This window comes from Eretmochelys imbricata, chromosome 6, assembly GCF_965152235.1.
Source record: "Eretmochelys imbricata isolate rEreImb1 chromosome 6, rEreImb1.hap1, whole genome shotgun sequence".
Lineage (NCBI taxonomy): Eukaryota > Metazoa > Chordata > Testudines > Cheloniidae > Eretmochelys > Eretmochelys imbricata.
This window is the reverse complement of record NC_135577.1, coordinates 16,385,105-16,406,824: the sequence shown is the minus strand read 5'-3', so window position 1 is coordinate 16,406,824 and position 21,720 is coordinate 16,385,105. Positions and strand designations below refer to the sequence as shown.

General features: G+C 48.0%; 1 protein-coding gene across 1 annotated transcript; it reads left to right on the top strand.

Annotated features, from left to right (window-relative positions):
• Positions 1–200: 200 nt before the first annotated feature.
• On the top strand, positions 201–7,966 carry LOC144267158 (pepsin A-like). The gene is made up of 9 exons (XM_077820878.1): positions 201–256; positions 2,379–2,535; positions 3,065–3,182; positions 4,524–4,642; positions 4,945–5,144; positions 5,786–5,902; positions 6,477–6,618; positions 6,750–6,842; positions 7,829–7,966. Exons 1-9 carry the CDS (start codon positions 201–203, stop codon positions 7,964–7,966), a joined length of 1,140 nt encoding a protein of 379 aa, XP_077677004.1.
• The last annotated feature ends 13,754 nt before the right edge of the window (positions 7,967–21,720 follow it).

Sequence of the window (21,720 nt, the reverse complement as noted above, 5' to 3'; positions counted from 1 at the left end):
GGAAATCTATGGACTTTGAGTGTTCTCCAAAATTTCGTTTAAGGACATTTTGGAAGATCTTATCGGGAAGGTTTACATTTCTTATCAGGGTTATTAATTCGATAAGAAAAGCTCTGGGCTGTGTGTTTATAAGAAGCAGCACCCAGGCGTTTCTCTACATTCACCACTCATCACCACTGGCTTGCGTGTCAGAAAACACCATGAAGTGGCTTCTGCTCCTGAGTTTGGTGGCGCTCTCTCAGTGCCGGGTGACAAAGTGAGTACTGGGGGAACACACCACTTTGGGCTGCTGAACTCGGCTTTCTACATAACCATGTGTGATTATCAAGGGGAATGTCTGCACCTCTCTCATTCTCTTCTCTACTCTCCATTCGTGTATAGGCAGCAGCTGGGAACATCCCCTTAGCTTTGTGTTGTAGCAGGGGAATGAGGAAGGCAGGTCTTGTGGTTCAGGCACTGGAGTGGCACTTGCGAGATCTGGGTTAATGCCTGGCTCTACCACAGACTCCCTGTGTGACCAGGGGCAAGTGATGGAGTCTCTCTCTGGGGATCAGTTCTCTGTGATAATATTAGTGTTTATTATTTGTATTATCACAGCATGTAGGACCCACAAGTCATGGACCAGAACTCCATGGCACTAGGCCCTGGAAGGCTGTCCCTTCCCTAAGTAGATAACGACTTCAGTAAGACATAAGAGACAACAGAGACATGCAGACAGACTGAGAGGGGAGCACAACTAAAGAATCAGTCAGCTTGATGGACAGTGATCTCTGCACACCAGCAGCCAAACTGTTGTTATGGTTTTTTTATAGGCACGACGACAAGGGAGAGTTTCTAAGGAGGGATTTGAAGGAGGACAGTGTGGTAGCTTTGCAGATGCTTATGGGGAGGACCTCCCAACCATAGGGGGCAGGTGGGAGAAAGCACGAAGGTGCATGATTGAAAATTTATCAAGTTGGCAGTAGAGGCTGGCATCATGGGCCAATGGGAGATGGGCATCAATAGCTTGATAGCCAGTGAGGGATAAGAGGTAGGGTGGGACGGAGTGCAAAGGACCTTGGAAGTGAAGACAAGCAGCTTATGTCTGATATCATAGAGCAGGGGGAGCCAGTGGAGGGACCCAAAGAGAGGAGTGTCATGTTCAAAGTGACTTGCTAGGAAGATTATATTTGCAGCAACGTTCTGAATGGACATGAATGTGGCAAAATGGCATTTGTCAAGGCCAGGGAGAAGAAGTTGCAGCAATTGAGACATGAAAGGAGGAGAGCTGGGACGAGAGCTATGGCTGCGTGAAGGGATAGGAAAGGCTGCGTCTCAGAGAGCTTATGCAAGAAGATTTGGTAAGATTTAGACAGAGCCTGGACGTGAGGAGCTAGACAAAAGTTGTTTCACATGTTTTGGGATTGGCTTTCTTTGTAGGAACCAATCCCTGTACAGCATGCTCTACCCACGCCATGTGTGACTTATTCATCTTTATGTTCCCATCTTATCTCGTCCACTGTTACCCTGTCCTTTGTAAATGATTCCTTTGATGTTCCCTGCCTTATCTTGGCTAGTTCAGCCATTCTGTCTCTTGGCTTACCATGCACTTACCTGTCCTGGTTAGCCATAGACATTCTGTGTTCAGCCTGCTGATCTATTCACAGTACCTTACTAATCCTGCCTCCTAAAAAATGAGGCCTCCCCCATGTTCAATTAGTCCCATCAAGCCAGGCCTAGAAGGTCGAGATTTGAATTTGGACAGAAGGAGACAGGCCTGGAGGAGGGAGGCAGATCTGTGAGTCATCGGTATAGAGGTTGTAGTGGAATTTGTGTTTGCGGATGAGATTACACAGAGATAAGGGGTAGAAGGCGAATAGAAGGGGACCAAGGACAGAGCCCTGTGGAACTCCCACAGAAAGTTGGAGGGCAGATCCTCTGAAGGCATCAAAGGAGTGATTACAGATGTAGGAGAACCATGAGAGGAGAGACATGGAAGCCAAGGGAGCAAGTGATTTCAAGCAGAACGGAATGGTTGACGGAGTCAAGGTGGCGGATAATAGTTCCTTTGTCCATTTTGTCTATTTCAACAGTAACCTCTACAGGACAGGGACTGTCTCTTTCTATGTATTAGTACAGCTCCCAGAATGTTAAGCCATATCTCTTCTATACATATCGGCTGGGATTTTCCAAGAATCCTACAGAAAATTTGTGCCCAACTCCCACTGACTTTCAGTGCCCTGGGCACCCAACTCCTTTGCACTCCTTTGATAATCCTAGGTATACTAAGGGGTCTCAGTGCAATGTAAAAGCTGGATTGCACTGTCGGTGCTGAACACAAGGCTTGTCTATTGTTTATTTCCTATTGATCGGTCTCTCTCCCTACCCTTGTTGATTAGGGTCTCCCTGAAGAAGGGGAAATCCCTGAGGCAGAACCTTAAGGAACATGGCTTGCTGGAGGATTTCCTGAAGAAACACCCTTACAACCCAGCCTCCAAGTATTTCCCCAGCCTGGCCAACAAGTTTGCCAGTGAGCCCCTAACAAACTACATGGACGTGAGTATAGCAGGAGAGCCAGTCTTGTAGCCTCCCTCTCCTCATCAAAGCTTCCCACTTCTCTGCCAACAGCTGATCTCTCCTCCTCCCAAAAGTGCCCCAACCCACTCCCCCACCCATGTGCTTCCAAGCAAGCTCCCATCTTGCTGCAGCCACGAACCTGTGCTGGGCCACCCAGCCCCCAATTGTCATTGGATGGCATTCAGAAGAACATTGGGAAGAGCACTCCCAGGGTTTGCTGGCTGTCCTCTTCCAATCATGCTCTTCCACACATTGAGATTCAGGGGTCTGAGGCTAAATAATTATGTGCGTTTGATCACCTGTGGCTATTGGAGACCAAGAGGTGCTAGGAGCCATGCTGGGCAAAGCGATGGCAGAGAAACACCAGCTCAGGTTGAACCTTTAGCAAGGACACTGTAGCCCAGACCCTCAGCTGGTGGAACTACGCCGGTTTACTCCTGGTGATGATCTAGTCCTTGGATGGGAAGGGTTTCCTCTTTGTCCATTGTTTTTTGTTCTGCTTTGGCAGATCGAGTATTATGGAACCATCTCAATTGGTACGCCTGCTCAGGATTTCACTGTCATTTTCGACACCGGTTCCTCCAACCTGTGGGTGCCCTCTGTGTACTGCTCCAGTGCAGCCTGCAGTAAGTCACCTGCAACCTGTCTTGCCTTGACATTCCAGCTGTGGTGGTTGACTGAAATCATAGAGATTTACATTAGCGAGGAGGAACCTTAATTGAAATAATTGATTTTAATTATTTTTCTAAAGGAAGCTTATTCTCACTGGTTTGTAACCACTATACACAGGTTGACTTGCAACTAGATATTTACATTATATTTCATACTTCCTTTAGAAAATCAGGGGGATACAGAATGTCAATACACATTTATTTAAGCAATTAACATAGCTTTATACACATTTATTCAAATTCTTACTTTGTTCATTTTTTCGTTATTTTAGAAAATGGTGAAGGAGGTGTTTCTTATTTACTATATTATGATTAATTTTTGGTTTCTATCAGACTCAATTTGGATGGAAATTGGAAAATTCACTTTAAAATTCAAAATCCAGCTTTTAAAAAAATTAGTTAGAACTCCTTTCAATGGGCTGTATATACAAGAAAGAAAAATTTATCAAAACATGTTTTGCATTTAAAAATAACAGATCTATGAAACAAAGGAAGTGTTATTTGTAGTCAGTGAATTGAACTGATTGTTTCTGATCCACACATCCTTCAAGATTTTCGAACTTGTAGAGCTCATCCTCTCGCACCTAGCTTTTATTCAGAGATTAGAAGAGGAAAACAAGTGTTCCCACTTTTTCAATTCCCAATTGGTTTCTTAAGTTGGAATGAATTAGTCTGTGAACTGAACTAGTTAATAAACTGACTTGAAGAAAGTATGCTCTCTGCACCTGCAGAAGAGGCTACTGCTGTCAAAAGCTTGTTTAGCCTCAAACAAAGGAAACGCTGGTTCCAGGTGCTGAGTCAGTCAAATCTTCCAGTTCTGTTGACTTTCTTTAAAGCCAGAAAACGTGCACTGCTTAATAATAACCTTTGTATTTAATTTAAATTATTTTAGAAGATTTTAGTAAGTTTAGACCTTACCCTCTGTTGTCATAATTTCAAAGTTAATTTTAAATAGGTTATTTTTAAAAAGAAAAACATACTGATATCTTAAAAAATCAGATTTTTTTTATCATTGATTTTTATTCACCCGGGAAGACAGAGTGCAGCATGTCTCCCTCCATTTTCCTTCCACATACTACACAGTGTCAGAGGTGGAAAGGGTCCTAGTAAGACAAGAAGCTAGATCCACAAAGGCACTTGAGTGTGGCAATGTTGAGTCCTGCAATGTGTGACTCTTAGGCACCCTGACCTCACCAAAGAATTCAGAGCCTCGCTAGTCACCCAAGCTCTCCGTACAATGCATGGGGAGAGTTACAAGTGTCAGCCTGTGACCATCTGACTCATCTGTACTTGCAGCAAACCACAAAAAATTCAACCCTTCAGACTCCTCCACCTACAAGGCCACCAGCCAGAGCCTCTCCATCCAGTATGGCACCGGCAGCATGACTGGAATCCTGGGCTATGACACCGTCCAGGTAAATCACAAGAAAGGATCAAAACCCATGGAAAAGACATGGTGAAGGATTTGGCGTTAGAAGGACAGGAGGCATCTGGGAAGCTAAAGCAGAGTATGGGTATGAACTGGGAGAGGGGGGATAGAAAAAGGGAAGAGAAGAGGCAATGAGACTAATCACAGAATATTCTCATATGGGGGAGAGACCACAGTGCAGGGCACGCCAGCCTCTGAGAACTCCCCAGGCCATCAGGACCCTGTGGTAGACTTGGCAGCTTCTCCAGGGTGTAGGGTGTGTCTGATTGTCCCCATCCCTCTCCCAAGGTTGGAGGCATTGTGGACACCAACCAGATCTTTGGTCTGAGTGAAACTGAGCCCGGCTCCTTCTTTTACTACGTCCCCTTTGATGGGATCCTGGGTCTGGCCTTCCCCAGCATCTCCTCTTCTGGAGCCACCCCCGTCTTTGACAACATGATGAACGAGGGTTTGGTGTCTCAGGACCTCTTCTCCGTCTACCTGAGCTCGTAAGTCAGGGCTGGAAACAGCCCATCTGCTGCAGTGAGATTCACGTTCCTATAGCGCCTCTCTCAATGAGTGATCCCTGCAACATTTGCATAAGAATTCCCCCAAAGCAGCCACCTCTGCGGTGGAACATGGCAACTCTCCTATGCTAGTGATTTAAGTTTTTGGGAGCAGAAGTGAACACTAGGGCATTGGTATTAAACTGACTCCTGGGAGAAGAGTTTCCCCTAATACGTCACCCAGATGATTTCCTTGCTCAAAACCTTCTAGCACCAGGCTGAACCATCTGCTCAGTCCTGACTCTGAGGAAAGAGCAGCCCCTACTGAGTCACTGACACAACTGCCTCACACACCTGGGCCTTTCCTTGGTGGTCTCCCGTCCACATTTGGCCAGGCCCAAATGTGCTTAGCTTTTGAGATCTAGGAAGAGAAAGCCCAAAGTGATGTCAAAGCAGGGGGTGAGGTGCTCCTCTCATCCAACCAGCCTGTCCTATCTTGGCTACTAGATGCTGATATTCCCAGCTCTGAGTCTACCTCAGCACTCCCCAGCTGTCGTCCTTCTCTAACAGATGGAGCGATTGCTATTGTCTCATTAGCCAACCATTCATACATTCTCCTTGACTCTCCTCTCTCCCTTCTCCAGCAATGACCAGACTGGGAGCTTTGTGATGTTCGGCGGCATCGACTCCTCTTACTACTCTGGGAGCCTCAACTGGATCCCTCTCTCCTCTGAGAGTTACTGGGAAATCACCATGGACAGGTATCGCCCACCTCTTGGACCTTCCCCTTCAATGTTACCTTGAAAAAAGGAGATGCATGTGGGAGCCGGGGGAAGCTCAACTGAGAGTCTAGACAAGATGAGAGACAAGACAAGGGAGTTGGGATCACACTGTACTTGGAGTTATAGGAAAGGGGCTCACCAGCAAGGCAGTTAGATGAGTGGATCTCCACCTCGCCCATAACAGGACCCAGAGATGACCTGTGTCTGCCACTAGTAGGGGGGCAGGGTAAGGGCAGCACCACCACCCCCGCGTCCCCTTTGCCAGGACCCCTCTCTCCCCTGTTTAGCAATAAAGTAAAGGGCAGGGTGGTCGCAAACCCTTGACATCAGTTTGTGAGCCTCAGGCTAGATCGGTCACAGTCCCAGAAGGTTGTAGGACAAGGAGCGATGGGCAATAGCCAAGGAAGGAGAGATTGAGGCTGAAACATCAGGGGAAACTTTTTGGCATTCAGCAAGAATCACCCTACAGGCCTCTCACTGCTGGCTTGTGGGCTGAGTGGGAATGAGATCGGAAGTGTTTGTGGGGACGTTCCCCCGACTCTCTCTCTTGCAGCGTCACCATGAACGGAGAGACCATCGCTTGCTCTGGTGGCTGCCAGGCTATCATTGACACTGGCACTTCTCTGCTGGCTGGGCCCCCTTCTGGCGTCTCCAACATCAACTCCTACATCGGCACCAGCGATGGCACGGTAAGGGCAGGGAGAGGGAGAGATGCTTCTAGAGGTGTCTGCTACACACGGATGTGATGCTCCATCTCCCTCATTGGAGAACCTAGTGCCCGAGACATGTCTAACCTTTCCTCCGTGTGTTGCCTCCCTCCCTGCAGATCAGCTGCAGTGCCATGAGCAGCCTGCCCGACATCGTCTTCACCATCAACGGCATTGAGTTCCCTGTGCCTGCCAGTGCCTACATCATTGAAGTGAGTGTCCCGCTGAGAAAGCCGCCTCGGGGCCTCTTAGCCAGGGCTTGTGCCTTAGGCCATTGCACTGAGCATGCTGGCAAAATTCCCCTGCACAGCCAGCATGAGCCTGCAGGAGCATCACTGAGATGCAGCTCAGAGTCTGTCCTCAGTATGAGAGTGGGGCGGCAGAGAGCTCTTCCCACAAACGGATCCAGGGGGAGGGATGGTCAAGATGAAGGCAGGCCCACAGTGAAGGTGACACACTGCAAGAGCAGCGAGGCAGCCTGTAGAGCTGGCCACCGTAGGAGATCACCAGGGCAGGGGACTTACGGGGCTAGGAGGGAATTAAATGAGCAGCTACCCCAGCTGGGAGGCTAGATCAAGAGAGATCGCTGCCTTGCGCTCCAGGGCATGGGCATCTGGGCATCAGGAAGGATGTTCCTTCCCCATGATAAGAGTTTGCTCCCCACTGGAGAGGAACAGGCAAGCTGCTTTAACAGCACACAGCAACACCAGCTGGTAGGTGGGACAGGCAGTGGGGAAGCCCAAATCCACTTATAATCACAGCAGGATTTCTGGTGGCAGAATGTAATCGCTCCCTTTGGAATCTGGCCAGGAGTCTGGAGAGAGCGCGCTTTGCCTCCCCAAGGGATGTGTCATGAACAGAAGTTGTCAGGACTTTGCTTTTCTTCCCAGTTGACAGGCTGCATCCCTTAGGCCTTGGCTTAGGCACTAGGGCTGTTCTGAGGCCCAGATCCACAGAGGTAGCTCACTGGGAGTTAGGCATCCAAGAAGCATCAAAAATTGGGGCCCAACTCACCAGTGTCACTCCCTGCAGCCCACAGAGGTCTCCTATGGAAGCCCTATCCAGCCTAATGCTACTTGGTTTGAGAGCTCTGAGAGCCCAGCCCAAGATGGTAACAAGCACCAGCAGGCCCTACAGGATGGTAACTCACTGAAGTTCCAGCCCAATAATTACCATGTCCCCTTTTCCCCTGGTGCAGGAGTCAGGCTCTTGTATGTCCGGCTTTGAAAGCATCTACCTCGAAGGGCGCTGGATCCTCGGAGACATCTTCATCCGCCAGTACTACGTTGTCTTCGACAGGGCCAACAATCAGGTGGCCCTGGCCTCTATGGCATGAACACAGCACCATCCCTGGGGCACTGCCATGGAACACTGACCCCGGAGAGTCTGTGTTTCTCTAGAGCCCCAACACCGCTTATCGATCAAGTGACATCACCCCACATTCACCCTCTATCTCATAATTTTACCCCCAGTAGAATAAAGGAATATAAGAGCATTTGAGTGAATTGTTTCTCTTTGATGAGGTTTAGGATTGGACTCATCTTTTATTCATTTTTTGAACATTGGTTTTTAGGGCCACAGCTACCTGCCTATGAGTATTAGCAACAAATTTTAGCAGCTGTTGCATCCACTGGTCTGTAAGGACCCGGGGTTGCAGTTTATTAGTGGTGCCCCACCTACCCACTATTGTTCTGAAAGGCACATGTCTTTGCCAGTTGTTGTCTTGAATGGGATAACTCCATGAGAGACCATAGAGTCCATTATGACCATAAGAATAAATGGTAGTGGCTGATCCCAATCCTTTCCCTGCTGGTTTACTATTTTTTTAAAAGCTGTTTTCAGAGTGCGGTTAGCCCATTCTAACTGGCCTGAACTTGGAGGTGTCCTGCTAGATGCAATTTTTGCTTGATTTGACTTGCTTGACGAGGCCTTTTAGTAATATTCTTGATGAAATGGGGTCCTTGGTCCAAATCAGTTTTTTTTGGCATACCCCACCTGGTTATTACCGGCTCAATCAGCACACGGGCTGTTGTTTGGGCTGTGTTGTTTTGGGTGAGGATTGGTTTACTCCATTTTATAAGTGGATTAACAGTTATCCAACAACACTGACTACCCCTGGCTTTTGTTGCTAAAGGGCCAATGTAATTAAATAGTAAATGAGCCCAAGGCCCCTCTATTCTCTGCTGTTTTGGAGGCTTTTTGATTATATTAGAATCAACATTATTGGCTGTACAGGACAGACAGTTATTTACAAACTATTTTATATTACTGCTTATATTTGGCACTAGCCAAGTGCTTGCAATTTAGCTAAAGATTTTTTTTACTCTCAAATGCCCGCTCTCATGGGCTAGGAAAATTATTTCCGTTTTTAATGCCATGGGTACCACCCAAACTACTTTTGTTTGCCAGTTGTAGCACAAACGGCTGTCCCACCGGGGACTATGCTAAAACTGGAGCCTGAACTAAGGCCTGCATTAACTGGATCATGGCTTCCTGCTGCAAAGGGCCCCTGTTTCATTTCACCCCCTTCTTTAACAATTTATGCAGCTGGGCTGCCTTTTTTGAAAATCGGTTGATAACATTTTGGGAAAAATTAACCATTCCCAAAAAGGATTTAAGAGCGGTGACATCTGTGGGAGCTGGTAATTTAAGAATCAGCTCTACTTTTTTTTAGTAGGGGAGCACTCTTCCTGTCCAAAAGTCTCTTCAAGGTAATTTACTTGTTGGGAACCCAACTGGGCTTTTTTGGTTTTTTTTTTGATAAACCCAGCTTCCTGAATTTTTTGTAACATCCTATTTAATAATTTTTTTTGTTTGAGTGCAACTTAGGATATTTACATAAGAAAATACACTGGTTTTTTAAGGCATTTTATTTTACATTTTATCGACATGGGCATGACAAATAAGAACGGCATTGTTCCAGCCCATGGAGACCCTGGCAAAACACAACTGCTTCCCTGGAAAGGTAAAAGCAAATTTGTAATAGCTGTCCCGATGTAAAGGGATAGGAAAGGAAGCATCGGCCAGATTCAAAACTGGAAACCACTAGTCCCCTCCGACGCTGGAAGCTATTACCCACAGGTGCCGACTCCGTGTGTGCTCCGGGGCTGGAGCACCCATGGGGAAAAAATGGTGGGTGTGCTGCACCCACCGGCAGCTCCCCACCCCACCCCAGCTCACCTCCGCCTCCGCTCCGCTCCACCTCCAGCCCTGAGAGCACCGCCACGTCGTCCTTCTCCCCACTCACTGCCAGCGCTTGCGCCGCGAAACAGGTGTTTCGCACGGCAAGCCTGGGAGGGAGGGGAGAGGAGCGGGAACGCGGTGTGCTTGGCAGAGCAGGCGGGGCCGGGGTGGGGATTTGGGGAGGGGTCCAATAGGGGTAGGGTGGGGCGGAGTTAGGGCAGGAACTTTGGAGTGGGGGTGGGGCCAGGGGCGGGGGCGCCGTGAGCACGCACTGGTGCAGAAAAAAGCCACTATGGGGGCCATCGGGGTGTCACTAATTAAGGGGGCAAAAATCAACTACCAGCCTTCAGGTCTTGCTGTCACTTTTAAGGACTAGCCAGAGGGCAGCATTATTGGGACTTGACTGTTCCACTAAAACCCCTTGGCTTAAAAGCCCATCAACTGGGGGTGTTTTTAGGTTGGCTTCTGCCTTTTTTGATAGCTGTGCTGCTTCTGGGGTGGGGGATCGGGATCTGTAACTAGGATTTTTGTCTCAATTTTACCACATTCTATTTTATTTTACTTTTGGCCTGCATCTCCTGGTGGGTTTTTTTGCAATTGCTAGAATTTTTGGAGTTCACGTTGACCACTTTAGCTCTTTAGATGCCTTAAGGACCATTATTCAGTAGCTTGCCAAATTTTTCCTGGCTTTTAGGATGTGCTGGGAGGCGTTTTTCATAGAACCCTGATAGCAAAATTAATTAACATTTTAAATTTTGTAAAGACATTAATTTTTAAAATCCCTTTTTTAGATTTTTAAAGCCAAATTGCCTTTTATGTATATATGTATGTATTAATTAATTTATTTAACTGATACAAAATATTTTTCAAAAAGGAACAGTACTTTTTGCCTTATTGAACCCCTGTAAGGTCTTAATTCCAGCCAGAGGACCAAACAGGTTTTTATTTTGGGTACTCCTTAGGGAATAAGTGGCACCTGTATTTAACAAGAAATTTTGTCCAAACACTCTGTCAGGGTTCCCTCCCCACTCTGAACTCTGGGGTACAGATGTTGGGACCCACATGAAAGACCCCCTGAGCTTATTTCTACCAGTTTAGGTTAAAAACTTCCCAAAGGTACAAATTTTTCCTTGTCCTTGGACAGTATTGCTGCCACCACCAAGTGAGTTAGACAAAGATTCAGGAAAAGGACCACTTGGAGTTCCTGTTTCCCCAAAATATCCCCCCAAGCCCCTTCACCCCCTTTTCTGGGTGGGCTTGAGAATAATATCCTCACCAATTGGTACAGGTGAGCACAGACCAAATCCCTGGGTTTTTAGGACACTAAACCCAATCAGATTCTTAAAAAAACCAGAACTTTATTATAAAGAAAAAAAGTAAAAGAAGCACCTCTGTAAAATCAGGATGGAAGGTAATTTTACAGGGTAATCAGATTCAAAACACAGAGGATTCCCCTCTAGGCAAAACTTTAAAGTGACAAAAAACAGGGATAAACCTCCCTCTAAGCACAGGGAAAATTCACAAGTGAAAACAAAAGATACTCTAATGAATTTCCTTGCGGTTACTTACTATTCCTGTAATTTAGATGTATCATTCAGTAGGAGCTGGATTACTTGCTTGGTCTCTCTCTTTGTCTCCTGAGAGAACATGCACAGAGCACAAAAACAAAGCCTCCCCCCCCACCCCCTGATTTGATAGTATCTTCTTTCCCCATTGGTCCTTCTGGTCAGGTGCCAAGTAGGTTAATTGAACTGATTAACCCCTTACAGGTAAAAGGATTCTGTACCTCTGGGCAAGAGGGATTTTATATTACTGCAAACATAAAGGTTGTTATCCTTCCCTTTATATTTATGACGCCCCCCAAATCATAGACAGTGCTGGACAGCCTGCTCTACACTGGCTGTGATTTCTTCCTAGAGCTCTAGAAGGAAACAGAATTATTAAGACACATGCACCTCTAAATATACTACTGATTATATAAAAACTAACAATAATTTCCACTTTTCAAGGACGAATTTTAACCAGTTGATTCTGGGAAACTTTCACGGGAGAGTGCATCAGCCACTTTGTTAGAAGCTCCTGAAATGTGTTGTATTTCAAAATCAAAATCTTGGCGAGCTAAACTCCACCGAAGAAGTTTTTTGTTATTTCCCTTGGCGGTATGAAGCCACTTCAGCGCAGCATGGTTGGTTTGCAGGTGGAAACGCCGTCCCTGAACATATGGGTGAAGCTTTTCCAGAGCATACACAGTGGCATAACATTCCTTTTTGCTGATTGACCAGTGGCTTTCCCTCTCAGACAGTTTTTTGCTGAGAAACATGACAAGATGGAATTCTTGATCCAGTCCTTCCTGCATTAAAACTGCTCCCACACCACGCTTGGAAGCATCTGTGGTTACTCGGAAAGGTTTGTCAAAATCTGGGGCACTTAGCACAGGGTCAGACATGAGTGTTGCTTTAAGCTGGTTAAAGGCCTTCTGACACTCTTCAGTCCTCTGAACTGCATTTGGCTGTTTCTTTTTGGTTAGGTCTGTCAGTGGGGTGGCGATTTGACTGTAGTGCTGTACAAATCGCCTGTAATATCCCGCCAAGCCTAAGAAGGATTGGACCTGTTTCTTTGACTTTGGGACAGGCCACTTTTGGATAGCATTCACTTTGGCCTGTGGGGGGTTGATAGTTCCTTGACCCACCTGGTGTCCAAGGTAAGTCACTCTGTTTAGGCCTATTTGACACTTCTTAGCCTTAACAGTTAGTCCTGCCTCCCTTATGTGCTCGAAGACTTTTTGCAGATACTCCAGTCGTTCTACCCATGAATCAGAAAAGATGGCCACATCATTCAGGTAGGTGACTGCAAAGTCTCCCAGTCCAGCTAGGACACTACCTACAAGTTTCTGGAAGGTGGCGAGTGCATTTCGCAGCCCAAAAGGGAGCACATTAAATTCATACAGCCCTACATGGGTGATGAAGGCTGACCTTTCCTTGATGGATTCATCCAGCGGTACTTGCCAGTATCCGTTGGTTAAGTCTACGGTAGAGATGAACTGGGCATGTCCCAGTTTCTCCAATAGCTCATCTGTTCGTGGCACTGGATAGTTGTCGGGGCGAGTTACAGTATTTAGCTTACGGTAGTTCATGCAAAAGCATATCTCCCCATCTGGTTTGGGGACTAGAACCCCTGGAGATGCCCAGGCACTGTTAGAGAGGTGGATTACACCCATCTGTAGCATATCCTGGATCTCCCGCTCTATAGCAGTTTTAGCTTGAGGAGACACCCGGTAAGGTTGGGCTCTAATTGGGTGAGCATTACCTGTGTCAATGGAGTGGTAAGCCTGTTCAGTCCGTCCTGGGGTGGCTGAGAACATTGGCGCGAACCTGGCACACAGCTCCTTGATCTGGTGTCGCTGCATACGCCCAAGGGTCATGGAGAGGTTCACCTCTTCCATGCCACCATCACTTTTCCCTTCGTAGTAGACACCTTCAGGCCACTCAGCCTCATCTCCTCCCTGGGCTGTAAACTGACAAATCTTTAATTCTCTGGGATAAAAGGGCTTTAGAGAATTAACATAGTACACCTTAGGCTTTAGGTTTGAGGTGGGGGATGCTATAGATAGTTAACTGCTCCCAGGCACTCTTGGACTGTAAATGGCCCGTCCCATGATGCTTCCATCTTATGGGCCTGGAGTGCCTTGAAGACCATGACCCGGTCCCCTACTTTGAAGGAATGCTCTCTGGCATATTTATCAAACCAGGCTTTTTGCTCTTCCTGAGCATCTTTCAGGTTTTCTCTAGCTAGGGCTAAAGAGTCTCGGAGGGTGTTTTGTAGGTTGTTTACAAAGTCCAGAATGCTAGTTCCTGGAGAAGGTGTAAACCTCTCCCATTGCTGCTTCACCCACAGTAATGGCCCCTTAACCTGGCGGCCATACACAAGTTCAAACGGTGAAAACCCTAAAGTGGGATGTGGTACAGCTCTGTAGGCAAAAGGCAACTGCTGCAACACGAGGTCCCAATCATTGGAGTGCTCATTTATGAATTTACATATCATGGCCCCCAAAGTTCCATTAAACTTCTCCACCAGGCCATTTGTTTGATGATGACAAGGGGTGGCAACCAAGTAGTTCACCCCATGAGCTACCCACAGGCTTTTCATGGTCCCTGCCAGAAAATTAGTTCCCGAATCTGTAAGGATGTCGGAGGGCCAACCTACCCTGGCAAAAATGTCTGCTAATGCATGGCACACACTTTTAGCCCCGGTGTTGCTTAGAGCTACTGCTTCCGGCAATTGGGTGGCAAAATCCATGAAAGTCAGTATGTACTGCTTTCCTCTGGGTGTCCTTTTCGGAAAAGGACCCAGAATATCCACAGTTACTCGCTGAAATGGAGCCTCAATTATGGGAAGTGGCTGGAGAGGGGCTTTGCCCTGGTTTTGGGGTTTTCCCACTCTTTGGCACACCTCACAAGATCGGACATATTAAGTTAAACGTCCTTGCCCATTCCCTCCCAGTAGAAGGACTTCCCCAAATGGTCTTTGGTCCTGTTCACCCCAGCATGGACACTAGGATGATCAAGAGCTTTACCCGGTACTTAGTTGGAACTACCAACTGTCCCTGTATTCCTGGTGCCCACCAGAAAGAGTTTCCTTGTATAAAAGTCCTCTTTCTACCACAAACCGGGATCGATTAGAAGAGCTGAGAAGCAGTGGGTTGCTCCGTGCCGCAGTCCAAACTCCCTGGAGGCCTTCATCTGCTTCCTGCTCGGCCTGGAACTGTTCCCTTGATGCTGGAGACATTAGTTCCTCACTGGATTGTGGACCTGGGCTTGGTCCCTCTGGAAGCGATGCAGGTGATGGGGCTGTTTCCGTTGATTGTGAACCGTTCTCCGCTGGTGCACTATGGGGTATTTCAAGCTTTGGCTGAGCCTCTTGTGCAGGGGCATCTGCTGCTGCCAGTGCAGGCTCGGTGGTGCCCTCTGGTGTTGGAGCTGTAGATGGGGTTGCAAGCGCTGGATTCAGTGCTGGCTGCTCCGCCCATTCCGGTTCTGGGACTGGTTCTGGTTGGGTCTCTGGGACTGGGTCCACAACGGCTGTTGCAGTCATTGGCAGGGGATCCGGTTCTACCACCTCAGTTTGCATCTCTGGTAACACTGATGGGGCCCTTGTAGAAGGCTCAGGAACAGAGCTAGGTGTGAAGGCTTGCTTACCCTGGCTGTGGGTGACCATTCCCACCCTCTTGGCTAGCTTCACATGGTTGGCCGAGTCTTCCCCCAGCAGCATGGGAATGGAATAATCATCATAGACTGCAAAAGTCCACATTCCTTACCAGCCCTTGTACTGGACAGGCAACTTGGCTGTAGGCCAAAGAGTTGGACATGAAGGGTTGAATCGTCACTTGGGCCTTTGGGTAGATGAATCTGGGGTCCTCTAAGGATTGGTGGATAGCTGACACCTGTGCTCCAGTGTCCCTCCACTCGATAACCTTCTTCCCGCCCACACTCACAGTTTCCCTTCCCTCTGAGGGTATCTGGGAGGCATCTGGGCTGGGGGACCTTTGCTGTGATTCCAGTGTAATGAACTGCAATCTGTTGGGGTTCTTGGGACAGTTGGCCTTTACATGCCCAAACTTGTTACATTTAAAACATCGCCCAGCTGACTGGTCACTGGGGCGAGGTGGGTTGCTAGAGACTGGTGTGGTGGGACGATAAGGTGTTTGGGGTTTTCCTTGGGATGTAGGTGGGGCCTTGGGCTGCCCCCGGTGGTAGGGTGTTGTTCCGGGTTGCCCCTTCTGATATCCGCTCCAACTGCTATTAGCTTTTTTCTTTTCCGCCACCGCCACCCATTTGGTTCCGATCTCCCCCGTCTTGATTACAGTTTTGGGCTTCCCATCTAGGATGTACTTTCTATTTCCTCAGGAATACCCTCTAAGAACTGCTCCATTTGCATTAGGAAAGACAGATCTTCCAGCGATTTACGCTTGCTCCTGATATCCAGGCATCCCACTGTGGTATGCATGTTGGGAAAATGCCACGTCTGGTTTCCACCTGAGGGCTCTGAACCACCAACAGGGCTGCTTGGGTGTTAGCCCCATTCTAATTCTGGCCTTGTTTAAAAAAAGTTCGTAGATGTTCATGTGTTCCTTAGGCATTTCAGCTGCCACCTCTGCTAAGGGTCCACTGAGCTGCGGCCTCAGCTCCACCATATACTGATCTGTAGCGATGCTGTACCCAAGGCAGACCCTTTCGAAATTTTCTAGGAAGGCCTCAGTACCATCGCCTACCTTGTAGGTGGGGAATTTTTTTGGAATGGGGAGCGGTACCTGGAGAAGGATTGTTAGGGTTATCTGGTAGACCCAGCTTTAGCCCTTTCCAGATCTAAGCGCTTCAGCTCTAACTCCGGACAGATGTGGGGACCCGCATGAAAGACCCCCTAAGCTTATTTCTACCAGTTTAGGTTAAAAACTTCCCCAAGGCACAAATTCTTCCTTGTCCTTGGACGGTATTGCTGCCACCACGAAGTGAGTTAGACAAAGATTCAGGAAAAGGACCTCTTGGATTTCCTGTTTCCCCAAAATATCCCCCCAAGACCCTTCACCCCCTTTCCTGGGGGAGCTTGAGAATAGTCTACCAACCAAATAGGTAAACAAGATGAGCACAGACCAAATTTGGAGCTTTACACCTCTAGGTCATTGGTAGGTTTCGGAGCCCAGGTCAGCACAGGGAGCTGCAGTTAGTGGGCTGGAAATAGGATGGGCAGCATGAATTTGAGTGACTGGCTGACTCAGGGGAGTGGGCTTGAGAGCCAGTTACTTCTAGGGGCCTGGTTCTAGCTCACCCAGTTCTGCAGGGAAAGGCTTTGTCACCTGACAGCTCTTGGGTGAAATATGTAGGTGAAATATGCTGGTATTCTCCACTGTTTCCTAGTGGCATATGTCAGGGTAGGGAAGGATTAGGTGTGAAGACTTGGTTTAGGTGTGGGTAGATGAATGTGACATGACCTCAATAGGTCTCGGGCAAATGGTAAGTTGTAGTTGGGAATGACAGGACTAAGGCATTGATGGGCTATGGAGCCCACCAGTGGAGGAGAAGAGGGAAGAGATGTCCTTGGGTAGAGGGTAAGTTCATCATGACATAGGATTTAGCGGGAGAGAAAAGGAGATCCTGGATGACCCCCAAATTGGTGAGTGATTATCTGCACCAGGAGCAGATCATGGGTTCAAATCTCCATGGCTGGGATGTGTGGGGAGGCCTCGCTACTTAGCCCTGATACTGCAGCCATCCTATTCCTGGCAGGAGGCCATCCACGGACTTGGGCACCAGGTCATGTGCCCATGTGCCAGAAGCAGCTGCTCTGCCTGAAATCACAATGAGAATCCCATGAGATTAGACAACAGCATTTAACTTTCCATTTAGCACTGTCTGCTCCTAACCCTGTGGGGACAAGCAAACACCAGGGGAAGGATGAGGTTTCTACGTGACTAGGAGTAAAGTCGCCTTAGGCTAGCGACAACCCTAACAAAGGGGCCTAAAACTGGGCAGGCCTAACTTTGCCACATTGTGGATGAAATCTTACCAGTTCATACAAGTTTATCTGAGCGGAACTGGTCCTGAAAATCAGCTTATCCCCTGATGCCCCACCGTGAGGTCCTGGCATCTGGTGTTAGTCTTGCAAATGGGCAGCTATTTTCCATTCCCTGCTCCACATTTTTCAACAACAAGGCAAAATAGATCTCATATTTAGAGAAGGGAGGTTTGCTTTGAGACGTCTGACACCAGAGAGACAATACTGGCACCTCGTAGCACCCTGAAGCAGTAAGGATTAATCCTGCCCTATAGCACCCACTGCTCTTCCAGTCTTGGGGCTCCATGCAGCTCTGCCAATCCCTCTCAATCTTGACCCGGTTATTATAGCCCTGGGGTATGAAACACACACAGGGTGCTGCCAAAGCGCCTCTCTTAGGGTTACCATATCTGAACATTCAAAAAAGAGGAGACTCCACACGGGGGAGGAGGTATTTGCTCTTGTCCTCCGCCCCTGGCCCCGCCCCAACTCCTCCCTTTCCCCGCCCCTTCTCTGCCCCCATTCCAACCCCTTCCCCAAAGTCCCCTCCCCAACTCTGCCCCCTCCCTGCCCCATTGGACCCCTTCTCCAAATCTCTGCCCCGGCCCCGCCTCCTCCCCTGAGCGCGCCGCGTTCCCCCTCCTCCCCCCTCCCTCCCAGCCGCGCGAATCAGCTGTTTCTCAGTGCAAGCACTGGGAGCTGGGGGAAAAAGCAGGTACTCTCCTGAGTGATCAACATTCACTTTCTTTTTTGAATGATCAACTCTTCTTTGGGGAAAAATAATAATGGCAAAATCCCGGACGTTTTTAGATATTTAAAATTCCTCCCGGACGGCGATTTAAGAACCAAAAAGCTGGACATGTCTGGGAAAATACGGACATATGGAAACCCTAGCCTCGCTCCTGTGCCACAGGCCAGCCTGCTGTTCCAGCCCTCAGGCCTGACACATACACAGCTCTTCTGATGTCCCTCAATCCTGACCTGCAGTTCCCTGTGCTTTCTATAATTTAGCCTATTCTACAGAAAGTTGGCTGATATAACCAATTGTGTTATTCCCATTGCAGAATTCCTTGCAGCCTGCAATAATTTGTGACTGGTTTGAGGACGAAGAGCTGAACTTGTAAATTTGAGGCGGTGGATGGCAGAGCAGCGAGCAGGCAGCTGGTGAGGATGGCCACTGGAGTGTGAGCAGGTGGCCAGAGGAGTGGCAAGCAGGCAGCCGGTGAGGGTGGCTGGTGTGTGGAGCAAGTGCCCAGGCAGCATAGCAAGGAAGGCGGCTTTTACTCCCCCCACCACAATGAGGGGAGTAAAAGATGCACGCAGATGCACCTATGAATGCTGGGTCTTCACTGACCAAGGACAACAACTGTGAGTGGAATATGAAGGGGAGCCCATTACAGGAACGTTGGTGTTGGATTGAAGAACTTGAAGCAAAAGACACTGCCCAGCGTATTCCAGGGTGAGTGTTCTGTTCATGCTTTTATGTTTATGAATCCCACTTGTGCTGTTTTCCCAAATTAAAGCTACTTTACTTTTATTAAAAAATCTCTCTACACTCAGACTCTGTCCTTGTGGAAGGGGAAGTATTGCCTCTTGGAGGTGTCCGGGGGGTGGCGTGTTATTTTCCCAGGTTACTGCATGGGGGCTGGAGCTGGTTCTGTGTTCTGTTGTTGAAAAGGAGCCTCTAGATATTGAACCCAGCCCTTCTTGCTGCCCACTCCAACTAGCAGAAGGGTAACATTCTGACACTGTGGGCATGGTAGAGAATCCAAAACACCTCAGTAAGAGACCTGAGGCAGAAAGACTTCAAAGTCAGATTTCAGCAAAAAGAGCAGATGGCTTGTGTTGGTGGAAAATGGTGTTAAAATAATAAAGCGGCTACTGAAAAGGGCTTTGGAGTCACACTGTCCCATGCTTAGCACAGTTCAGCTACGGGATGGTACCAATGAAACGTGGTGTCACCTGCAGACACGTTGTTTAACAGAATAATGAGAACTAGAATGCCTGTGATGATAGATGCTGCTGTCCCAGGAACTGGGGATTTGCGGAAGAATAAAAAGAGAAAGAGAAAGCTAAACAGAAAAAGTCAGATGATTTGGGATCCCAGGGGCTTCCACCATGTGGAGAACATAATGCACCCCACATCTCTGATGGAAATCAATGGTTACTAACAGTGGTGGTGTCATAGAATCAGGCAATCACAGGACTGGAAGGGCACCAAACCAGAGCCAGCCAGGAGCATGGCAATCTTGTATTCCTAAAACTTGTTCCACACTGGAGCTTTGTCAGGTTTAAATTCTTGTAGTGGAGACATTTTCTGCTGTTTCTGTAGGTGAGCTCATGCATATTCATCAAATATTTAGATCGGGGCATTGAATCACTGGAATAGAATCTCCATGATTTCTAGACCTTCAGCCTTAACAGGGCCACCAGCGGGAGGCGATATGGTACACACAGCTTCACCCAGACAGGGAGATGAAGGGAAGGGGAATCAGGGATAGAACTCTCACAGTGAATTCAGCACTGGGGAACGGTCCCGGACACAAAACTCTGGTATCCCCAGGTCCCTCAATCCGCTTCAGCCCTTACAGGAAGGGTGACCTCGAAAGGTGGGGGAAATGAAGGGGGATTGGTTTCTATGACCCATTTGATCTCTGGCTTATCTACTGAGATAAAGAGGCCCAATTAGTGCCCCTTATGATTAATTTGTCTGGAAATGTGGGCACCTGTCCCACCAGGGTCTGGGACTGAGACCCACCCCCTCTCCCCACTTATCAGACATAGGGACACCAAACATCCACCCCTTGACTTGGGCTCAGAGTAGACCTAGAGGCCTAGAAGTGGAAGGCTCTGTATGCTAATCCTAATGCTCCTGAGCCAGCTGGTTTCCCAGCTTGTGGCCAGATTGGACTGAGGCACAATGAGAAGCAAACAGCTCCCTCTTCTGTTCCTGAACTTGTCAGATGGCCAGTCCTTGGTTGTGATGCTTCTTAAAAGGATCTTTATTTCAAGCCAGAAATTCCACCACATGGGTTTGCGGAGGGTTTATGATTATTAGGCCCTGATTAGTGGGTTGGGGAACGTGGTTGATGATGTGTTTGCTTGTCAGGAGCCTGGCAGTGCTAAATGGCAAGTAAACATTGTTGTCAATTCTGATAGGATTCTTATGGTTATTTCAGGTAGAGCAGCTGCTCCTGGAGTATGGCATAGATCCAACTCCCGTGGATATTCTCCTGCCAGGAACAGGGAGATGGCTGCAGTTCAGGGTTAAGAAGTGAGGCCACCCTACCCATTCAGACCGTTTGGACTTGAACCTATCATTTTTTCCAGGGCCAGGAAATCAGACTCCAGGTTGGGGGCCATCCAGGATCTCCTCTTTTTCTCTCCCCCTCAGGTCTAAGTCATGGTGACCTTACTCTCCGTGACATCTGCTTCCTTCTTGCCCTTCAACAGTGGCCTCCATAGCCCACCAATACCTTAGCTCTGTCATTCCAAAGCACAACTTACAATTTGCCCTCAGACACATTGAAGGTAGTCATGTCACACTCACCCACCATCCCTCTATCCACTCACTCCCAAACAAGTAATCACACCCCATCCTTCCCTATCCTCAACTGTCCCTCTAGAAGATGGATGGAGATCACCAACATATTTCACCCAAGCGCTGTCAGGCAACAAATACTTTTGCTCTTGAACTGGGTGAGCGAGAACCTAGAGGTGAAAGGCTCCATATCGAATTCCTGAGTCAGACAGTCGCTCAGACTGTGGCATGCCCTACATCCTATTTCCCAGTCCACTGACTTTAGCTCTTTGTGCTGACCTGGGCTCAGATTCAGACCAAGCTACCTAGAGGCGTAAAGCTCCATATCCCAGTTCTCATCAAGAAACCAGTTACTCACTACATGGCTGTATTGTAACGGGTGCCCAGAGTGTGGAAGGCTCCAGTCCCATTGAGGTACCCACTCTCACAACATGGGGCCAGACTGGAATGAAGAACCAAGCAGTGAATGTCTCCGTATCCCATTCAATTCTTCTGTGCCTTCTGTCCCATTCTTTAAAACAACCCACAGGCATTGCTTTTCAAAGCTTAGATGTTCCTGAACTCTCACACCTTCCCTCTAGATGATGCCCCATTTTCGGGTGACAGCCAAGTGAAGGTGGAAATCTATGGAATTTGAGTGTTCTCCAAAATTTCGTTTAAGGACATTTTGGAAGATCTTATTGGGAAGGTTTACATTTCTTATCAGGGTCATTAATTCGCTAAGAAAAGCTCTGGGCTGTGTGTTTATAAGAAGCAGCACCCAGGCGTTTCTCTACATTCACCACTCATCACCACTGGCTTGTGTGTCAGAAAACACC